We start from the raw sequence: 22246 nt of genomic DNA on the forward strand, positions 1-22246 counted from the left end.
CTGTCCACCTGCTGTCCACCTACTGTCCACCCCTGTCCACCTACTGTCTACCCCTCTCCACCTGCGGTCCACCTACTGTTCACCTGCTGTCCACCTACTGTCCACCCCTGTCCACCTACTGTCCACCTGCTGTCCACCTGCTGTCCACCCGTGTTAGACGGATGAAGTGACAGGGAGGTTAAATAAGGTGAGACACTGCGAAGCACCCAAATGAGACGCAGTTGCCGACCTGCCCCTGTCACAAAGTGCTACAAGACCAATGTTTTCCTATCTGATTTTGCTCCATTTAACAATTCCCTACTATCCCTTCGCTTCATCGATAAGTGTTTTCCATACCATAAGGTGAGCGTCCAGCGAATGATTTCCAGAGCAACAGATTCACCATGTCTTGGCAACGGCCGGGGGTGGTCGTCAGCAGGTCGGGGGTCTCAGGCAAGGGGTGGCTTTGCGACGGTTGCTGCGGAGACGATAGGCAGTCCCCATTTTATTCAAACAAACGCAGCTACGTCCTTCTTGTGACTATAAAACAAGGAGGGAGATTAAGTGTGTTTCCAAACGTGCAAATGAAGGGGAAGCGCGCCACGTGTCCCCGGAGTTATTAGAATAAACAGCAGCGCCGGGAGGACGAGCACACGTGTGTCCCAGATCATGAACATGACATACATATAGTCTTAGTTAACTTCATCAACACAGCATGGCCTCAAAATAGACACACTGCTAGGGCGAGATCACAGACTCATTGATGTACTTTTTTTGTATGGTTGGAAAAGCAATTCTGCATCTCAGCCGGCACAACTGAGGACCAGGCCACGGCAGGGATCATTGCAAAAGGGACACCGACCAACCGGAGCAATAAAGCAGTGGATTGAGGTGAAAATTGGCATTTCTTGCTTCTTGGGGTACAAATCCACTGGGATGAGCAATTCATGTCACGCATCTCCTTTAGAGTAAATTGGAGTGGAAATGAATCCATGGCGGAATAGCGACGTTTCTGAAGAGTCTGGGAGGAATGAATGCAAATGACGGGACTTGCACAATGAAGAGAGGAGCAGTCTGAATGCGTTGCAGCTCTCCTGGGACCACATGCAAGGTCGACACCGTATACTTTGCAGATAAAAACCTGGTAGTTCTGTGTGTGTGTGTGTGTGTGTGTGTGGGGGGGGGGGGGGGGTAATTGACTACCTTAATTAAAAAATAACAACGACATAAGAAATAGACAGCAGCCTATATAACTAAAAAACAGACTGCACGAAACACACGCAGACAGCAGCAGTGTTGAAACGCGTGTCAGTTTGTTAGAGAGGTAATACAGGCAGTGCGGCACGATCCAGCCCATTCGCACCCAGCGCCCCGCACAGCAGCACCCATGACCGGCGGAGGAAGCACCATGGACCACCATATGATGGAGAAGGTGAGGTTTAACCCGTCCAATTTTACTAATGTAATATTACAGGGAAATATATCATTGAAATCGGCGATCACGCTTAGTACGTCCAATGATCCCTGGATCGCGCAGTTATTAACGGGGCGTGTGAGCTCCTCTGGACTGGACTCTTCTAGTCAGAGATGCTTAAAAATATTGACGTCACCGACCGCAGCAACAATCTCGATATTTCACTTTCCAGGCTTGAACCACATTGCACGTTTTTTATTCCCTCCCTGTAAATGTTACCACGAGTTTTAATGCATTGCTTGCGCTATCAGTTTATTACGATGAGCTTGCAAATAATATTATTGTCATAATTATTTTGTGGCGGATATATATATATATATACTCCACAAACTTTCACCTTGAGGAGTGCACTAATACGATTGAGTGTAATAATGGTACAGTTCAGGTAGGCAATTTCAGCAGTCATATTTTGAGAGTTATAAAATGGCAGTATTATTAACACATCTTTACATTTTAAGCTAATCTTTGTGGTGTATTATAAAAATTGTATTATGTATAAGACAGTTAATTGGTTTGCACTCGGGGTTCCTGGGGATGTAGTTTTATCAGTCCTTACTATACATCTGACGTTTTACTCATACTTTAACCCTGTTTAAAGTTACATACACGTTTAGCAATAATATAATATATAATATATAAGATATATAATATATTTAGCAATAATATATATATATATATATATATTACATTATGCTGTCCTAGTCTGAATATTAAATGTTTTGTTTTCAAAACATGTTAGAGTGATCACTTTATTTCAGTTTTAAAACCTTTATAAAACCCTCCTCTCTGAAAATATATAGGAGGTAATGGTCAGTGCTATGCCTCATTTTGGCTGTTTTTTCTTAAGAGTTGTGTTGTATATTCTTAGTCTGGGATGTTGTAGAATCTGACATAGAAATACCACCAGTGTGTGTGTGTGTGTGTGTGTGTGTGTGTGTGTGTGTGTGTTCATGCGTGCGTGCGTGTGTGTGTGTTCATGCGTGTGTGTGTGTGTGTGTTCATGCGTGTGTGTGTGTGTGTGTGTTCATGCGTGCGTGCGTGTGTGTGTTCCTACAGTTTTACCATTAGTCACACTGTTCTGCCCCCCACCAACCTTTGAATAGGGCAGTGAACTGTGACTCATTGATGCCATCTACGTACATGTTACAGTACGAGAGCTCTAATTGTGTTTAATAAATCATGATAATCATCCCTACCAGGGTTCCTGGGACAATTTCAAGTGATGTCTGTATTTGGTGTGTGGCGCTAAGCACACACACTCCACCTGAATTCATAGTCAGACGAGAATTTCTCATAGTTTTTCTTTCTTTCCTTTCGCTTTCCTACTTTTGTCTTTCACAAACCCCATAACAGAGATGAATTTTCACCAAGCAGACAGTCAGTTATTTTAGATGCAGGCACTGCACTGCTAAATATGGTCGTCTTGTAGACCACAGCAATGCATTGACATGTTAGCTTTACTGCAGTGCTTCAAGTGCTTCAAATCACCCCCAATGAAAGGAAAGAATACAGACATGTTCTTTTTTAATTTATTTTTATTTCTTGGCAGACGGCCTTATCCAGTCTGGAGAGCCCTTATTTTTATCATTACAAAGTGGAAGCCTTGCTCTTGATGCCTTTCCAAAAAGTACGGCCCTGTTTATGTTCAAAGATGTGCAAACAGTCTGCAAATTGTTCCACTTCACTTCTCCTCGTGACCGGCCATCTCTTAGCTACAGCAGACATTGAGCTAAAACAGGAGGAAACATGTAGAACTAGCTAATATAAAATAAAAGGATGAGTTCTGTGGGGTGAGTCTCTTTAATACACTGTCTTGACTAGTTTCTGCAGTGCTGGAGGATTGTGTGTGTGCATGTGTGCAATTTGTGATGACATTTCAGTGCAGAGAAGCTGGTGCTACTGACCCAGGATGCTTGTCCTTGAAACAGAGAGTCAAATCTAAATATAAACTGCAGTTTGTGTTGATAAGCTGGAGTAGTGTACACAGTAACCGCTGGCACGAGGCTGCAATCTGATTCACGCAGGTCATGGATTCATTAAACCCCCAGAGGTCCCTGCCTAGAAACCTGTTCAACCTGCAGTTAGGACTGGGCGATACACCGGTATCAAATTTGTACCAATATATATTTTTTAATGACTTTAAGGATTATACCAGTATTTCATTTTTTTGCATCATTTCCAGTTACATACAGATCCCAAATGAAGATAAGTGTCTAAAGGGAAGAAAACTATTGGTGTACACCATTCATTTGAACAAACAATAGATATCTGATATTTATTCCTATACTAAAATAGGTTTTGTTTCATCACCGTGCTCACTTCAAGTCTCATGGTCTGACCCATTTGGACTGCATAGGGAATTCTCAAAATGAGGGATCTGTACAGATATTGTAATTTGGACTACATTTACTTAAAACATATATTTTTTTAAAGAGAACTTCAGATTAAACCACTTAAGTCCCGTCCAGCTTGTTCGATAGCCTTTACAAACCCTCCCTGATTGGCCAGTTTGCATTGTCACGCCGTCCCATTTTTTGTTTTTCACTCATTAGGAACAGGTAGTAGGTGCTCTTAACTGACGGTAGAAAGAGCCAAGCAGGTGAAACTTCATCCCAATCAAGTGCCAGGTGTTTATTGCAATAGGTGATCCCTATTGCCTAATTAATGTCATTATTTACTCAGGTAGGCTCATGGAAAACTTTAATATTTTATTTTTAGAGCCGATAACTTACATAATTCAAAACATTGAACTCACAGAACATTTCAGAGTCTGGAGAGCAGTGTTCAATTCACCCAGTTAATTGTTTCATTAACCAATTAAGGAGCCAAGAGCTGGGCTGGAATGGGACCCGGCAGACACTGTGGGACAATGGAGGATTTTCTAAAAAAATGTAAATACAAATACAGAAAATAATGCATAGTACTGTTATTCACCCAGTATAAAACAGTCTAATGTTACTTCTGCAGCAATACGTCTGACCTATATTTAAGTAGTTGTGCTGTCTGTTGCTTCAGGTTGACCAGTTTCCCTAAAGTAAATACATTTAGGATTGTTATAAGTGCCCTTTTATTCATGTTAATGCGATATTATCTTTAGATCTTCTAAATATAAGGTATTTAACTTATGATAAGTTATTAAAAGTATCTACGACATTTAAGTGAGAGGAAGATGTTTTGTGCTGTTAATTGTCTTTTTCTGCTGTATGGCTATAACCAATAAAATGCTAGAGCTGACTTTTATATGTTTTTGCTCATTTATGGGCATGTAAGGTGGCAGGATAGCTCCCAATTCACGAAGTGGGGAGAATAACACGTTGAGTTATAACATTAAAGTCACCTAAGAAAGGGTGGCAACCTTGGCAACACATCAAATGGGAATATATTGTTGTGGCATAAACCATATATCTTATGTTACATCTAGAATTCTGCAATATGCTTTTTGGACCATATAGACCACCCCTCTGGTGCGAGAGGCTGTCACCTCACGTAGCGGATGTAGACTGTGCACTGCGTTCTCATCAAACACAGTCCAGACCGTTGCTTGGTACTTTAAAATGCCCACAGACAGAAGAGGGATTAAATCTGTCTCTTCACAGTCTTGGCAGTTTGATGCTGCTTAGTTTCTCCATTGTGGAATTGCAAAATTCCCTGCAGGATCAATGGGAACATTTTGCAATAGCCTCACACATTTGTGCTAATTTACTTCCCGATTGAGCACACACTTAACAGTTGACACACTTAACTGGCCCCTGGCATTCAACTGTGTCCACACTATTGCTCATATGGGCTGAAGCCGAGATCAGCAAGTCCCAGCCATAACCTCCCTCACTCTTCCGATCTGGTGTACCTCAGGCCAGTGGCTTGACCAGATAAACACAGGGGAGCCATTTTTAGTTACAAAGTGAGAAGTCAAGGACAAATTTCCTGGCTGAAAAGAATGTCTCCAAATATTATGAAACCTGCACAGAGATATGGAACACAACTCATTATCCCCCAGATCCTCACGCAAATTCGGCATTTTCAAAACGTTTCCCTGTGCCTTCATTTTCTTTGTCCCTCTATTCGACCCATGAGCGCTTTTTATTTGGTGGAGATTATTTTGATCAGGTGAGATGTAGTAGCACTTTACTCGGGCAATGGGAAAACACTTAAATATAGGATCTTGTCTAATAAATCAATGTAATATCCCAGCGGATGCAGAGGTGTGAGCTCAGCAGAGAGTTAAACATTAAAGGATGTTGATGGATTGTTGGACAAGTCAGGTTTCCCGTAAATTAGATCAGCGTCAGCTTCCACGTGTGACCGTGTTCAACTGAATCTTGGTTGCCTGGAGCATATTGTAGACACAGTCATGGTGGTTAGTGAAAACTAAGTGTTTTCTTCTTATTGAAGCACTAATAGCTGTTTTTACACTTACACTTCTTCACACACAGTTACCGGGTTCTGGGAGGTGGTGGTGGGGGTGTGGGGGTGTGTGCTGAACTACCTTGTGATGATGCTATTATACTTTAACAGAAAACAACGCTAGTAACATCCCTCTGTTGTTGTCCATGGAAATCGAGTGCGGAAAAGGTCGTAAACACTCAAGCTGGCCGAGTTGTTTGTGTTTTGTTTGTAATGGGGGAACAAGAGCTAGAACAAAGTCAGGCAATTTCCTGTCATCTCCCTGTTCTTTCTTCTCTCATCCCATAACAATTTGAAACACTAAGATTAACCACGCAGAGGAGAATTATGAGATCTATCAAAAGTTTTTTCCTTCTTTGGGCCACTGTAAAGCAGCTGCCTTGCCATACTTTTCTTTTTAACCTTATTTTCATTAACCATTGTAATCAAATGCACGCTTCCATTTAGCCTGACCAAACTGACTAAATACTAAAAAGAACCAAGGGTAGGATTTTGGATCTCTAACGAACCTTGACAGCACTTAGTCTTGTCCTACTTGTCCACAGACATAATAGACAGGGTAAGAGGAGCTGTGTGTTGACAATGCTGTTAGGCTGCTAATCACACTCTTTAAAATGCTGCTAGTGAACAGATGATTGTGTGTCATCAGCGAGCACATTAAGAGGGCGGTACTTACCGGATTTCACATGGATTCAGGGTTAATTATTACAGATCATTCTAGCAGTGTCAAAGCAGGCTGGGCCAATAGAAATGTGCTCTGAAAACGTGCGAGATCTTAATTGCAGTCATTCAATCCCATCACCACCAAGTAAGGTTAAACACAAACTGAAGCCCAGCAAACAAGTGTATATAATCTGTACTTATTTACACATTTTAGTTAATTTTCATGCATCTTACCTTAATAATGTTAATGTGGTTGTGGATTAAAACAAAGTGTTTTGTGAAGTTTTATTTCTGTACAGAGGGAGAATAAAAGCAAGCATAGATACACTAACGTTCAAAAGTTTGGGGTCACTTAGAAATGTCCTTGTTTTCCATGAAAACATACATGAAATGAGTTTGAATAGGAAATATAGCAAAATGAATAGGAAATATAGTCATTGGCAAAGTTAGAAATAGTGATTTTTAATTGAAATAATAATTGTGTGCTTCAAACTTTGCTTTCATCAAAGAATCCTCCATTTGCAGCAATTACAGCCTTGCAGACCTTTGGAATTCTAGTTGTCAGTTTGTTGAGGTAATCTGAAGAGATTTCACCCCATACTTCCTGAAGCACCTCCCACAAGTTGGGTTGGCTTGATGGGCACTTCTTATGTACCATACAGTCAAGCTGCTCCCACAACAGCTCAATAGCGTTGAGATTCGGTGACTGCGCTGGCCACTCCATTATAGACAAAATATCAGCTGACTGCTTCTTCCTAAATAGGTCTTGCATAGTTTGGAGCTGTGCTTTGGGTCATTGTCCTGTTGTACGAGGAAATTGGCTCCAAACAAGTGCCGTCTACAGGGTATGGCATGTCGTTGCAAAATGGAGTGATAGCCTTCCTTCTTCAAGATCCCTTTTACCCTGTACAAATCTCCCACTTTAACAGCACCAAAGCACCCCCAGACCATCACATTGCTTCCACCATGCTTGACAGATGGCATCAAACACTCCTTCAGCAACTTTTCATTTGGTCTGCGTCTCACGAGTGTTCTTCTTTGTGATCCGAACACCTCAAACTTAGATTCGTCTGTCCTTTTTCCAATCTTGCTCTGTCCAGTGTCTGTGTTCTTTTGCCCATCTTAATCTTTTCTTTGTATTGGCCAGTCTGAGATATGGCTTTTTCTTTGCAACTCTGCCTAGAAGGCCAGCATCCCGGAGTCACCTCTGCACTGTTGACGGTCAGACTGGTGTTTTGCAGGTACTATTTAATGAAGCTGCCAGTTGAGGACCTGTGAGGCGTCTGTTTCTCAAACTAGACACACAATGTGTTTGTCCTCTTGCTCAGTTGTGCACCAGGGCCTCCCACTCCTCTTTCTATTCTGGTTAGAGCCAGTTTGCACTGTTCTGTGAAGGGAGTAGTACACAGCGTTGTACGAGATCTTCAGTTTCTTGGCAATTTCTCGAATGGAATAACCTTAATTTCTCAGAACAAGAATAGACTGACCATTTTGAGCCTGTAATCGAACCCACAATTGTTGATGCTCCAGATACTCAACTAGTCTAAAGAAAGCCAGTTTGATTGCTTCTTTAATCAGCACAACAGTTTTCGACTGTGCTAACATAATTACAAAAGGGATTTCTAATGATCAATTAGCCTTCCTAGAAATGATAAACTTGGACTAGCAAACACAACTTGCCATTGGAACACAGGACTGATAGTTGCTGATAATGGGCCTCTGTACGCCTATGTAGATATTCCATTACAAATCAGCCGTTTCCAGCTACAATAGTCATTTACAACATTAACCATGTCTACACTGTATTTCTGATCAATTAGATTTTGGAAAAAAAAAATGCATTTCTTTGACCCCAAACATTTGAACGGTAGTGTAGCTTTAAAGTTTCAATTATTGCTTTTTCTGGGTTCTGGGTAAATGACTTCCAAATATAGTTGTGAATTAAATTATTCAGGATACACTGATGTGACGAGAGTAATTTAAAAATGAGAATTGCTCACCTAAAAAAAAAAGCTAACCTACAATACATAGAGGTATCAAAATGAACTGAGAAATGAAGGGAGACGCAGTTGGAATCATGCATTGCCATTCTGTGTATTCTGTGTGTTCATTTATAAACTTGCAATTGCAATGCCCTTTGAATCAGGTGGTTTACCAGGTCTGGGTCAATGCCTTTACTATAAATATAACTACTTTAGAAAAATAAACAGTATTTCTAAAATTACCAACTAGACATTTGGCCTTGACCTAATGCAATCTCTACAATCAAGTTTAGTAACTCTTTTGAGATAAGAGGGGAAGTTGACCTTGACTGGTAAGACTGGGATGAGTCTGTGAGTGTGTGTGTGTGTGTCTGATGGTGTAAGTGTGTGCTGTTGACTTAATCTGACCAGCCCACCCCCACCCCCCGTCTTCTGCATAAAAACAGACCGGCTTCCTAACCAGCTGTAGTCTGTCACCACACACACAGGCACGCACACACACAGATACGCACTCTTACACCGCCGCGGACACTCTGACGAACTTCCACAAGATGCCGTGCGCTACTTGCCGTTCTAACCACGCGGAGAAGTTGAGAGTGTTCCACAGACGTGGCTCCATTTTTGAAAGAGTCCTCAGGGTAAGGAAGATTTGGTTTTGATTTAGATATTGTAATCATTAGTGGCTTTATGAAACAGTAATTTTGAATTATGCTTTGAGTTGGCAAGAAAACTAAATTAAGGTTCTTATTAGTCACGTTTCCTACAGAAATTGTTTGCTTTTCAGTTGAGGAGAGAGGAGTACATTTCAATTACAATGAAGAGTCAAATGCACACGGATGCTGGTGCGTTGTGTGGTGCCAGCGTCCTCTAATGACAGATATACTTAGTAATAATTCAGAACATAAACGTGATGAATCTGACTTTAAAGAAGAGGCAGGTTTTGGGGGAGAAGTCCTGGGGCCCACCTGGAAGAATGGTATGCTTTTATGAATGTTTGGTTGGTAAAGTCTTGATCGTAGAGATGTCGTGTGAACTGTACTGTAGTGTGTTTTCACTGCGCTGTCTAAGAGGACATGATTTGGCAGGAAAGGGATTCTCTGGAAGCTGGAACTAATAGAAAAAACAGAGCATCTAAGGAGAGAAAAAAAAAGTCTCATGTTGTTTTAAAATTAGACTAACAGTAATGTATTCAGTTGTTCAAACTATACAAATACATATCCAAGCCATGAATGGTTTGAATAAATACTCTTTGCTGCTTTACTAAGGCTGGTGAAGGGATTTATTTTAGGTCTTTGGAAACCAGTTAGAAAAAGAAAGCCGCTCTCGGGGGCACTGACCCGCGGTCTCTCTCTACCTTAGGTAGATCAGATCCTGTCCGAGTTTCGGCTGAAAAAAGAGGAGCTGAAGGAGGTGATGAAGCGGATGCAGCACGAAATGGACCGCGGCCTGCGTCTGGAGACCCACGATGAAGCCAGTGTCAAGATGCTGCCCACTTATGTGCGCTCTACTCCTGAAGGATCAGGTAAGAGCACAGCCCCGAGCCCAACACCCCCCTTCTAGACAATAGCAACAGCAGCCCTGTTCTTTAAACTGAGAGGACTAGTGGGGAAAACACAGCAACACTGGGGCTGGGTGACATTAGTCTTAATTTGGGGAGGGGGTGGATAGACATATTTATTCATGCAATTTAAAATGAACAGACCAGCACTTTACCTGCAGTTTAAATCTCTATTCTCTGCATGTTTTTTTTTTCGTATTCATACCAGCTTACTGTTGCACACACATGGTGTAACAGCGCTGTGTTCTTTCTGTGGTTTTTCATCAGAGGTGGGGGACTTCCTGGCCCTGGATCTTGGGGGGACAAATTTCCGAGTGATGCTGGTGAAGGTGGGGGAGGATGAGGAGAGGGGCTGGAAAGTGGAGACCAAACATCAAATGTACTCCATCCCAGAGGACGCCATGACGGGTACAGCGGAGATGGTAAGAGTTGGGTTTGGGATGGAGACCATGTTTAATTGAGCCAGGGAGGGTTACAGGCATTTCTGCATTTGCTGTTGGGTTGGTTTGGCTAGGATGAGCGGTGCTGTGATGCCAGGCTTTATCCTGTAGAATATGCATAGAAAAATCTAAATGTCCATTGGGATTAATGGTGAAAGAAGAGATTTATTCCGGAAGACAAGTCCATTGCTCCTTAATGCTCAGTGCTATCTTCTTCTCCCCCTCTCCATGGCAGCTGTTCGACTACATTGCCGAGTGCATCTCCGACTTCCTGGACAAGCACAACATGAAGCACAAGAAGTTGCCACTCGGCTTCACCTTCTCCTTCCCGGTGCGGCACGAGGACATCGACAAGGTGAGAGAGACCCCGGGGCTGGGAAAGAGGGCATGCGCAATACATTAAAAAAGTGGGGGTTCTGCTTTATGTTTTGTTTTGATATTGTGTTTGGCTCACAAAAGAGCTGGGAGCCACTGCTTTTTGGTTGTCCATCCATAGTAGCAGGTCTTTAGGAATGCGTTCCTTGATGTTCACTGATTTTTTCCCCCCTCTATCAGGGCATCCTGTTGAACTGGACCAAGGGCTTCAAAGCCTCTGGAGCTGAAGGCAACAACGTGGTGGGTCTTCTCCGGGACGCCATTAAAAGGAGAGGGGTAAGTTTGACCATCACCTGGACGGCTCATAATTTCCCTGTCTTACTGATAAAAAAGATTACCAGCAGGTTTAGCATCACTTTTAAGGAAAAAATTATTAGCATCCCTCCAGTACCTGGCACCACAAAAGTAGCCCTCCAGCCCAGCCACACTTTGACACCTGAACAAGGCCCTGGAATGCCATAAACCAATCGGTGCAACCTAATCTTAATACTAGGAATACCAGTACTACTAAATAATAGTACTACAGTGTTTTTCGTGTGCTGATAATGACTTTTATAAGATGCAACTGACACCCACTGACAAATAACTTCTCTTGCCTGCCTCTCAGGACTTTGAAATGGACGTGGTTGCTATGGTGAACGACACAGTAGCCACCATGATCTCCTGCTACTACGAAGACCGCAGCTGCGAGGTCGGGATGATTGTAGGTAAGAGGAGGCTTCCCCAGTTGATTTTAGTAAGCCAGTATCTCTGTGCAGTCTCAAAGTCACGAGACCAGAGAGTATATAATACCCCGTTTCCACTGGCCACGTTCAGTTGCACCTCAGCGTGGCCGTGCCGTAACTGAGCACCTAAACGTGGCTAGTGGAAACATGGGTAGCCCAGGCTAGGTGGACACTGTGGAGTAGTGGTTAGGGCTCTGGACTCATGACTGTTGTACCCTTGAGCAAGATACTTCACTTAGATTGCTCCAGTACAATGCCCAGCTGTATAAATGGGTACAAATGTAAATTGCCCTGGATAAGAATGTCAGCTAAATGACAAAAATAATAATAGATGCCTTGAGGGTTTCTGGGATGGGTCTTTCTGATTTTGCGTCTTCGTTGGGTGTAACCTGGGCCTCTTCCACAGGGACGGGCTGCAACGCCTGCTACATGGAAGAGATGCGCACAGTGGAGCTGGTGGAGGGCGAGGAGGGGCGGATGTGCGTGAACACCGAGTGGGGAGCCTTTGGGGACAATGGCGAGCTGGAGGAGTTCCGGCTGGAGTACGACCGCGTGGTGGACGAGACCTCTCTCAACCCCGGCCAGCAGCTGTGAGTATCACTATCACACCAAGGTGCACTCTGATCCTGAGAAGCTAAACTCAATCATCGTCAGACCCACCCACCCACTGTCGATTCATTGGTGGTTAAAAGCTTCCCTATCACTGTAGCATGGGGTCATGAGTCCCAAGTGCTAGGCGTCTTGAGTAGACAGGGAAGCTAACCATTGTGTAGTCAACACCATGCAAGAAATCAACCGAGCCACCCAGGACAATATCAGCAATATAGGAATACATACATAAAGACCCAAGATGTTTCTGCTTCGATCTACAGCTTCTCTTTTCCACGTCACACCTGCAAAGTTTATTTAATCTTCCTATCTTCTATGTGGTCATCGTCTTGTGCAACATTTTTTCATTAAGTAACTAGGTTTCGCAGCCATAAGTGAGCACTGGTAGTATGCATTGTTCAAATACTGTTCTCTTCAGGCAATTGGGTATATTTCCTTTCACAGTGAGCTGTTTCTTTAAAATGCACTGTATCCTATTTGTAACTCATCATTTGATATATGTGTATGTATTCCTATATTGCAAAACAAAGAAGCTCAGTTTAACATAGATGAAGATGCTTACAGGTTAATGCAATGCATGTCTGGGTTCTCTAGGTGAGTAACACAGCTGGCTATTTGTAAGGGCTGAAATGAGAGGGAGGAGAGTGTTTAGGTCTCATAGTCATTCACCTGCAGCTCACCTGGCACTGCTGTGTGGTATCCTGGCCCCAGGCTTGTTTTTGTGCAGCCCACAGTGAAATCTCCCCCATAAAGCAGCCATCAATCTCACCCCTGGACACCGGCTAATGCGCTGTAATGGCGCTGGCTTACTCTGACCTCATTAAGTCTCTGCTAATGATTGTTTACTGCAAACGAAGCAGTGTGTGGACTCCCAAGCTGTTAGCTAAGCCTACACACCTCAGTGACACTGACCGCTGATATTTATTTCAAATTATTAATAATAATGTTTTCAAAAGAGGCTCATTCATGTGTCCATTTGATCAAGATTTCATTTTTTTTTTTAGTTTATTGTGTGTAAATAATGCTTGTACACTTTCATTTACTGACAAGTGGTTTTGGATTAGCGCTGAGGTCGGGCTTTACATAGGGGAGTGGTAATTATGGCGCCAAAGTTGATATAAGCTGGCCCTTGTTACTTTTGTGACTCATGTGAAGACGAAGGAACACATTCCAGTTTTGGTAGCTTTTGGATCAAAAAACAGTTTGTTTAAGCAGTGCTTCGTGGAAAGTGTGTGACCTGTGACCCATGCAGCTCACCTCTGCCCCCTGTCTCTCCCTCCCTCCCAGCTATGAGAAGATCATCAGTGGGAAATATATGGGTGAGCTGGTGCGGCTGCTCGTGCTGAAGCTGGTCAATGAGAACCTGCTGTTCAACGGTGAGGCCTCTGACATGTTGAAGACCAGGGGCAGCTTTGAAACTCGCTTCGTGTCCCAGATCGAGAGGTATGGCAGCCCACCTCACACACACTCACACACACACACTCACACACTCTGAAGTGCTAGGATCAGCAGAAACACAAAACACACCCTCACTTCTAGTGTTCACGTTGATACATGAAGATTTGGGGAGAATCCAGTTAGAGGTCTACACAATAGTACAGGAAACCAAAACCAAAACTCTTTGTCTAATGGGACCATGCAGGCTTCTGGGCAGAGTGGAGTCATTTCCACAGAAGTTTCTTGTTTCTTTTCTCAACCTTTCTCTCGGTCTCTGTTTCCCCTCCCACAGCGACTCTGGAGACCGCAAGCAGATCTACAACATCCTGACAACACTGGGTGTGCTGCCGTCCGAGCTGGACTGTGACATCGTGCGACTGGCCTGCGAGAGTGTGTCCACGCGTGCCGCCCACATGTGCGGGGCTGGGCTGGCTGGCGTCATCAACCGGATGAGAGAGCGACGCAGCGAAGAGGCCCTTAAGATCACCGTCGGAGTGGATGGCTCGGTCTACAAACTGCACCCCTGGTGAGTGAGAGAGAGAGAGAGAGAGAGAGAGAGGCGGGGGGATGTAGAAAATCAGAAAGACAACCAGCAATTATCCTATTTGGTTATTTTGGTTTCTAGTTGATAAGAGGTCATCCACTCAAGGAGGGAGGGTGGGGTGGGGGTTAGGAGTGCAGGGGAGATTAGAGAAAAGCACTTTAAGAAACCAAGGAGTTGCACTGCTTTGCAAATATTTCATAAACATTAAAACAAATCTAACCAACCCCATGTTCCCTTTATAGATTTAAACAGCATCAAAAGCATTTTTAAGGTTAAAACATCTCCCCCTCAAGATCAGTTAAGCTGAAAAACATGCGGGCTATAATATTTAAAATATGTTTTTACTTTCACATGCAAATAGATTAAAAATTAATGTGGGACTAATCCTTTTCTGCATTCTTGAAAACCTTTGCGTTCAGTGCTAATTCACATAAAACCCAGCAGCCAATCCATGAAATGAATTTTTGGAGAAGATTAGCAATTGGAATTAAATGCAGATGTGAAAATATTAGTCTGAGTTGCAGTTTTGAGTTGCAGTCATGTTTGAGACAAGGACATTGAGACTATTGTAGCTCCAAGGCACAGCTCCATCCTATGAACAGATCTGTTTTTAACTGCTTTACTTAAAACATAAAAGACTTAACTCTGTAACACCCCACTACATTTATTTGAATGCACCTCTGCTGTCCCATTTGCCCATTTCCCTAATTCCATGGTCTTCTCTTCCTTTCCTGGCCAGCTTCCAAGAGAAATTTCATAAAGCGGTTCGGGATTTGACCCCTCGCTGCGACATCACCTTCATCCAATCAGAGGAAGGAAGTGGACGGGGGGCGGCCCTCATCTCCGCCGTGGCCTGCAAAATGGCGTGCATGCTGAGCCAGTGAGGGATGTCCTTGCTGCCTCCTAGCACTAGGGGGAGCCTGTCTCCCCAACAATGGACTGTAGCCTACTGGACCGCTTCTCCGCCCTCTCATTTGTAGCCAGAATGGGCATCAATTGCCAGGGGAATGCTCTCTCCTAAACTGCAATTTTTGCATGTCATGGAGGGCACCCTGCAGCACACTGAAAACAGCACAGGGGATTCTGGGATTCAGAGCTGTTTTGCACCAAAAATACAAAACACTGGTCAAAACTTGTAAAAACAGCCTCGTCTCCTACTTTGCGAGTCAGTATCCCCAGATAGGTCTTTAGTTCATAGCAGAGCTCCTTGTTCTGTGTTTAAGTAAAAGTTTTTTGCAGACTGGCTTGAAACTGAGGTAGCAGATAGGGCCTACTCTGTGTATGTGCAGGCCACAGCCACAGAAACTAAACTAAAATTATGATCTCTAATCTCTCTGCAGCTTCTTCGGCACACAAAGCCAAAGCAGTCTGTTTTTTTCCCCAGAATTGCTGAAATTAAGTGTTACTATTATTTATTCCATATTTTCAATCAGGATTTAGCCAGTTGTCTGATGTGTGATGTTGTAGGCCAAGTCCAGATTGTACAGTTCTGACTCCTGTATTGTAGTGATGTAATAATATCCTTGTATTAATGTTGTGGTCTTTTCTCAAATGGAAAAGGGAAAAATAAGCTCTGAACTCTATGTGGGCTATTTCTGGACTGAATCTCATATCCTGTGAAAAATGGTACATAATCTGTAAGCAGGAATGGTGTAAATGTAGGCCAGAAACCTTTGTAAATAATGTTGTTAACCTGTAATCTGCTGTAGTGTGTGTGAGAAAAAAACTGTAAAGCTGGATAAACCTTTGATTTCATATGCTTTTATAAGTGCCTATATCCTCTACTATTGCATCACTTATTAATGTTGAAAGGCCAATTTTATATGCATATGTATGAGTGTGTCTTACACCAGATATGAAACTGCCTTAATTACATGACATGAAAACAGGAAAGCTATATACATAAACACATTTAGTGATTAGTGCACTTCCTGATGTAACCAAATAAAATACCCACTACAGTATACAGTGCTTGTGTTCACTCCATGCAGCCTGTACTAATAAAAGGCATTTGACCTGGTGACGCGCTTTGACATGTTTCAGACTGTGCCGCATGGGCAGCAGGAGACAGAAAAGGCCCAATTAGGAGTCAGTTGCTCTGACAGGCTCTGACTGCACAGCCCTGTCTTATCAGGGACACGTATTGGCAGAAGATAGCCAGCTCAAATCTGTTCCATGTAAAGTAATGATCTGTAAACAATAAACTTGTATGTTTAAAAAAATAAAACGTTTTTTCTTCATTTCGCTCTCTGGTTCACACTCATACAGGAACTGTAGATCACCAATCACACTGCTTTCAGATCACAACACATTTCGGAGATCTCCAGACATCAGCTGCGACAGACTCCTGACTTCCCTCTGCTGGGGTCTCTCGAGCTCGGGGGCTACAGAAGTTGTTGCGCTGCGCTGTACCATCCCGTCTGATTTTAGAAGCAACTCGATAAAAAGCAAAGCTGACACGTATGCGGTACTAAAAAAAGAAAATAAATCAGGATAATTTTTGGACTTGGACTGATAGTGATCATTTCAAGAGGGCAGACTGACTGTGATCAACACTTTATGCCTGTAGTAAATGATGGGGGAAAAAAAAATCTTACGTACACAGAGTTCTGATATTCAGTCCCCATTAAGACCCCATTTAGGGCTAATTTCGACTAGTTCTGTAGGGTAGTATTGTCAGCGAATCAGTGTTGTGGATGATCTTACTACACCCCCATTTACAGTGCAGCACTTTGGTACGAAAGTATTCTATTTCAGTTGAAGGGCAGCTCTATAATCAGGTTCTGTCCGGCTCTGTACCGCTTTGCAGATCACAGGTACCAACTGTCCATGTGTATTTTAACTGTATTGCACTTTTAATATGGCGAAAGACTGTTATGAAGGGAAAGTCCTGCTCTTTCACTCTCCTGCCAGACAGGGTGAGGTGACGGCCACCTGACAAAAACAGCGCCTCCTCCCGCTCCCTATCTCTCCCACTGCCGAGGAATCCGAGCTATTGGCCGCTTATCTTCGTCACTTGGGATGTAGGGCTGTGGATTGCCATGTAAGGGACTACAGTCCCCCGTCTCTTATTATAGGAGCCCAGGAGATAAGGGGTGCCATATAACCCAGCAGTGTCACGCCAGCCTGGGGCTCTGAGATCCACACGGCACAGACATGGTGAGTATGGCATCCGCAGGTTTTTCCATAGCTTGGATTTTGGGGAGAGATCCAGCTGGGTTTTCAAAGGGCAACTTTTTTGTCACTGTAACTTCTACGGAAGAAAAAAAAAAAGTGCCACTCGGATTCAGATATATGGAAGAAATCTAATCAGCAAAGATGGGATTGATCAGTTTCTAGGCTATCAAATGTCTCGAAACCGCATGGTATTTGAGTAGAGTTTAAGAGACAACATACGTTTGTAATACACAGCAGAGGTAAGCCTTGCTGAAAGAGGGCAGGTGGTGATGATATGCAATGTAACCGTGTGTGAAATGTGACTCAGGCCAGCAGGAAAGCAGCGACGAAGAGCAAGGCTGCAGCCAAGCGCACTCAGAGAGGCTCCTCCAATGTCTTCTCTATGTTTGAACAATCACAGATCCAGGAGTTCAAGGAAGTAGGTGTTTTTCTATGGGGGGGGGTATTATTATATTGTAATTTGTTTAGGAAACTCATTGTGATCAAATGTGTTGTGTATAAGAAAAAACACAGTTTGGATAAAAGCTTCTGTTAATGACAACTGCTAATTATTGTATAATTACATGGTGTTTACCTTCTAGTAGAGATTCAATTCTCACAGTGCCCCAGGAGACAACCCATTCGGCGGGCCCTAATCACCAGTACACGCTGTTAGTGTCTACCATGCTGTAGATCACAGCCCTGTGAGCAGGCTGTGTATGAAACAAGGCTGCAGGTCAGAGTGTTTAATCTGTGTTCTTATCTGCAGGCGTTCAGCTGCATTGACCAAGACAGAGATGGCATCATTAAAAAACAGGACCTCAAAGAGACCTACACTCAGCTGGGTATGATCCTGTGTAAATGTGTGGTTATTAACAATGTGAAATACATTTCAGCATAATTGGCCACAGGAAAAATACAATTAGTATATATATTTTTTAATGTACTTGTCACAGGAGTGTAAAAACATTATCCTATTTACTACGCTAAGCTATGCCCTAAGATCAGGAGAGGGTCAGACATATTTTGAAATTGGCCTAGAACACCCTTTACAGCACTAGTATGACCTAGAAACTAGTCAATATGCATTAGTTGATCTATTGTATATCATACAATGCCATACACTTTTTAAACGTACACATATTGCAATATTTTAAAGTACTACAATGCCATGCTTACTACACCAGTGATGATTGCTGCTTGCATCTATATTTGTCTTAGCAATGACTTCAGTCTTGCCCCAGCTTTCGTAGGCCTAGTCTGGACTGCCCATATTGGGGTGTCCTGGGGCTAAACTCTGTGTTTGTGGGCTGCAGGGAAGCTGAACGTGAAGGACGAGGAGCTGGAAGAGATGCTTCAAGAGGGGAAAGGGCCAATCAACTTCACCGTCTTCCTCACTCTCTTCGGGGAGAAGCTTAATGGTAGGTGACTGAGTGTGCCTGTCTGCCCTACAAGGCTGAATATCACTGCCAGGACTGAAGTAAAGGCTCTCGTAAAGGACAGAGATCTCCCACTGCTATGATGTACTTATTGGAGTCAACATGCAGTCTATCATTTGTTTATGAAAATCTGCAGCAAAACACCACTGGCTAATTAGCTAAATGGATGTTTTGACCAAACAAACTCTAACAAAACTGACATCTGTTTTGGTTCACCAGGCACAGATCCAGAGGAAACTATCCTTGCTGCCTTTAAACTCTTTGACCCTAATGCCACCGGCTTTGTCAACAAGGACGAGTGAGTACACACTTAAACAGGGGAGGAGGGATGGCTGGTCATTGGCGTGTGCAAAATAACAGACATGTTAGGAATAATAACAACACGCATTGTTTGTACATGAGATGATCTGGTCTTCGTGAAAGCAAGCTTTGACAGTGCAGGATATAATAAATTAGTTTAAAACCCCTTGGCCTGTTCTTTTAGATTGTTTGTGTTTGAATTTTTGCAGATATAAACTGTTTACACCTTACTTTTCATTGATTGTGTGATTGTTTTCATGTGTTTGTTTGTTGGGTCCTGAATGACAGGTTTAAAAGACTTTTGATGACCCAAGCGGACAAATTCACAGAAGATGAGGTGAGTGGCTGGTGATTTTCCACACCCACATCACTACTACATTTTTAAAAACAAGGGAATAAAATTAAAATATTGTGCTTTCTGATTTCCATTTCTAGTCAGTCAATATTTCTAGTCAATTCCATTTTACGAGCTTTAATATTCTTGCAAAGGGTCCCCAAATAGCATATCTAAGGGAAAAGGTACTGTAATATTTCTCAGAGCCCTCTTCGTAAAGTTAACATTTATTTACAATATAGCACTAGATTAATATGAGTGTTATTACTTCCTGTGTTAGGAAAGGAATATACTCCAGTGGGTGAACAGAAAGTCATCGAATACCCAATTTTCTGGCCTTTCAACTGTCTTTATTGGCACACTTTATTGTGTCTGTGGATTCATGTGTGATTAGATCTTAGACAAAAGCCAGATTAACTGACAGGTGAATCTCTACAGGTGGAGCAAGCGTTTTCTGTTGCACCCATTGACGTCACCGGCAACATCGACTACAAGTCCCTCTGCTACATCATCACCCACGGAGACGAGAAGGAGGAATCTTAAGGAGACTCCGTCCCAGCAAATCAAGCCCACAGTCCATCTCAGCCCCCTTCTTCATTATGCTTTCTGTACATTCATATCATGCTGGCAGTAAAAATGTGAAAGACAAACAAAATGCATACAAAAATAAAAGATCGCTTTGTCTTTTTAATTTGTCTTCTTTTTCTGTGACGTATGGTAAAATGACGAAACTACACAAGTTTTGACTTCAAAGCTCTACTGACCCATCCCCACGCCTCCAAGCACAATATATTAGACATACACATAGTCAATTAGCAATGTAGCAGTTCTCCATTACTGTTAGACATCATCTTACTATTGTACAGCACAATTGTGATACAATTACATTCAAATATACTGAAATGCCAGTAGAGTATTCATCTGACAGGCAGGTTTGCATCACCTAGACTGCTGTGCTATTGTAAATTGCAATAACACTTCCCTTTCCACAAAATGGGACCCTGGGAGTTACCCTTCTGTCTCCTGCATCATTGTGTTTCCTATTCATGTATGTACGTATTGCTGGTGTAATAACTACATTAATGCAAAAGACAATTTGGCAGTCAAATATATTTTTCATAAGATAATAAAAATAAGTACCGATACTTAACTTGTCCATAATATCCTTAATAACATTAAATTCAGTTCATTTCTGTAATAAAAGCCATATCTTGAATTATGACAACTGTATTGAGCTTAATTCTCAACATGTGTTATCTTCATGTATTCATCATAAACAATATTATATTCATCAGGCAATCAGAGATACTTAGACCTCTTTCACAGGCCACCAAAAACAGTGACGTCTGGTCATTGTGTCAGCAGTGAACATGTCTGTTGAACATGGCGAAAGAAAAATTGTGTTTACCGTTATCTCCTGTATCAACTGGAGAAATGGCCACAATCATTCATATTTAACACTCCTACAATTTAAAAATGTCATAATGTTGGCAAAATAAATAAATGATGCCTTTGATTGTAGAGTACATACTCACGGTAGATTGATACTACTGTATTATTTTTTCTGAAAACATAAGTGCCACATAATGTATATTAATATACCAGTTTTAGTTATTTTACAAAATGTAAAAGCAGTAGGTATTAAGTAAATATACGTTTAAAAAGATGCATTGATAATGATTGAGTGCAAACAAAACACAAAACAATATGAAGGGTTACTAATGCAGCCAAATGAACAAACTTCTACTTCTTGTATGTAACGGCAGCGCAATGGGGGAATCTGTGGGACTTTGTTTTGGGGGTAGACTGTGATTTTAATGGGGTTTTTAAACGTATTTTAGCATTATAATCCTCATACATAATGCGTGATGAAATGGGATTCATGCATTTTAATGCACTGTAGCAATACTGCAACATTGAAATTATGTATTCATTGTATGATGCACTTATTCTTTATTCTTTAATGTTGTGACATGATTTGGCATGGTGTTACTATTATTGGCATACTATTAAGATTGATTGATTTAATTTGAATGAGGATTAAAGATTCTCATTGTCAAAAATAAAAAGGCACATATTCCCAAAATGATTGAGCTAGTGAAGTGCTTTTACTATTGCTTTTTTATATTTGTAAATTGACAATAATCTGTGAGCAAAAATGGTACCTGCCCATTTATAATCTTTTTTGGGAAGAATATGTGCAGCATATTCTGCAGCAGACTGGAGCTGCACTTGCTTTCCAGAGGGATAAGGGGGTAGGTTCAAGGTGGTGGTGGTGGTGGTGGTGGGATAGTGGGTTGGCAGTGGATGCAGGTGGTGGGTCATTTGGATGGTTCTATCTGTCCATAGTTTTCAGATTTGTCTGTATTGCGGTTGGTTTTGTTGGCATGTTTGCTTAATAACTTAATAACAACAAAAAATACATATAAATATTGGTTAAATATTGTATAAACTTTGATATCCCTAATTGATAATTGGCACCCTTTGGCACTTATACAAGTATACAAACCAGACTTTGGGCACTCCAGCCAAAAAAGGTTTGCCATCCCTGCCTTAGGGGGTCTCTCACCTGTTCCATCGTTCTGTCTTTCTGGTTTAAGTTTGTTTATAAGTGGCAAGATTTTCACCAGCAAATTTTAGCTGTCTTATAAGGGAATTGATATAATTTACAGATCACAAGTGCTTCAAAACTAAAACAAATCTCGAGCGAAACTCCATACTGAATGCATTTTTAAACAATACTAAATAAACGTGAGCAATTCAAGCGACCTCACCAATATGGCGGCGCTGCTGCGTCTGTCGGAGTGAAAGGTGAGAGTTCAAGGGG

General features: G+C 42.1%; 2 protein-coding genes across 3 annotated transcripts; both read left to right on the forward strand.

Moving 5' to 3' along the window:
• The first annotated feature begins 1205 nt into the window (after positions 1–1205).
• Positions 1206–16430, forward strand: gck (glucokinase (hexokinase 4)). Of its 2 annotated transcripts, none has more exons than XM_066714359.1 (10): positions 1206–1411; positions 9862–10024; positions 10328–10482; positions 10736–10855; positions 11056–11151; positions 11483–11582; positions 12007–12190; positions 13497–13652; positions 13939–14172; positions 14930–16430. In XM_066714359.1, the coding sequence occupies exons 1-10, from the start codon at positions 1367–1369 to the stop codon at positions 15072–15074; spliced, it is 1398 nt and encodes a 465-aa protein (XP_066570456.1). In that variant the 5' UTR covers positions 1206–1366; the 3' UTR covers positions 15075–16430. The 2 variants fall into 2 exon arrangements, with proteins under 2 accessions (XP_066570456.1, XP_066570455.1); XM_066714358.1 differs by lacking the exon at positions 1206–1411 and adding an exon at positions 8969–9140.
• Positions 16431–17246: 816 nt separating this feature from the next.
• myl7 (myosin, light chain 7, regulatory) lies at positions 17247–20110 on the forward strand. The gene is made up of 7 exons (XM_066714360.1): positions 17247–17349; positions 17675–17785; positions 18116–18191; positions 18663–18767; positions 19005–19083; positions 19374–19422; positions 19858–20110. Exons 1-7 carry the CDS (start codon positions 17347–17349, stop codon positions 19960–19962), a joined length of 528 nt encoding a protein of 175 aa, XP_066570457.1. The 5' UTR covers positions 17247–17346; the 3' UTR covers positions 19963–20110.
• Positions 20111–22246: the final 2136 nt, after the last annotated feature.

The sequence above is a fragment of the Amia ocellicauda genome, chromosome 9 (genome assembly GCF_036373705.1).
Source record: "Amia ocellicauda isolate fAmiCal2 chromosome 9, fAmiCal2.hap1, whole genome shotgun sequence".
NCBI classification, from domain to species: domain Eukaryota; kingdom Metazoa; phylum Chordata; class Actinopteri; order Amiiformes; family Amiidae; genus Amia; species Amia ocellicauda.

Coding starts and splice junctions, on each gene's coding strand:
- gck (XM_066714358.1), top strand. CDS start 9,054: ATGCCGTGCGCTACTTGCCGTTCTAACCACGCGGAGAAGTTGAGAGTG. Junction 10,483..10,735: donor TGACGGGTACAGCGGAGATG/GTAAGAGTTGGG, acceptor TCTCCATGGCAG/CTGTTCGACTACATTGCCGA. Junction 13,653..13,938: donor TTCGTGTCCCAGATCGAGAG/GTATGGCAGCCC, acceptor CCCCTCCCACAG/CGACTCTGGAGACCGCAAGC.
- myl7 (XM_066714360.1), top strand. Junction 18,192..18,662: donor AGAGACCTACACTCAGCTGG/GTATGATCCTGT, acceptor TGTGGGCTGCAG/GGAAGCTGAACGTGAAGGAC. Junction 19,423..19,857: donor ACAAATTCACAGAAGATGAG/GTGAGTGGCTGG, acceptor GAATCTCTACAG/GTGGAGCAAGCGTTTTCTGT.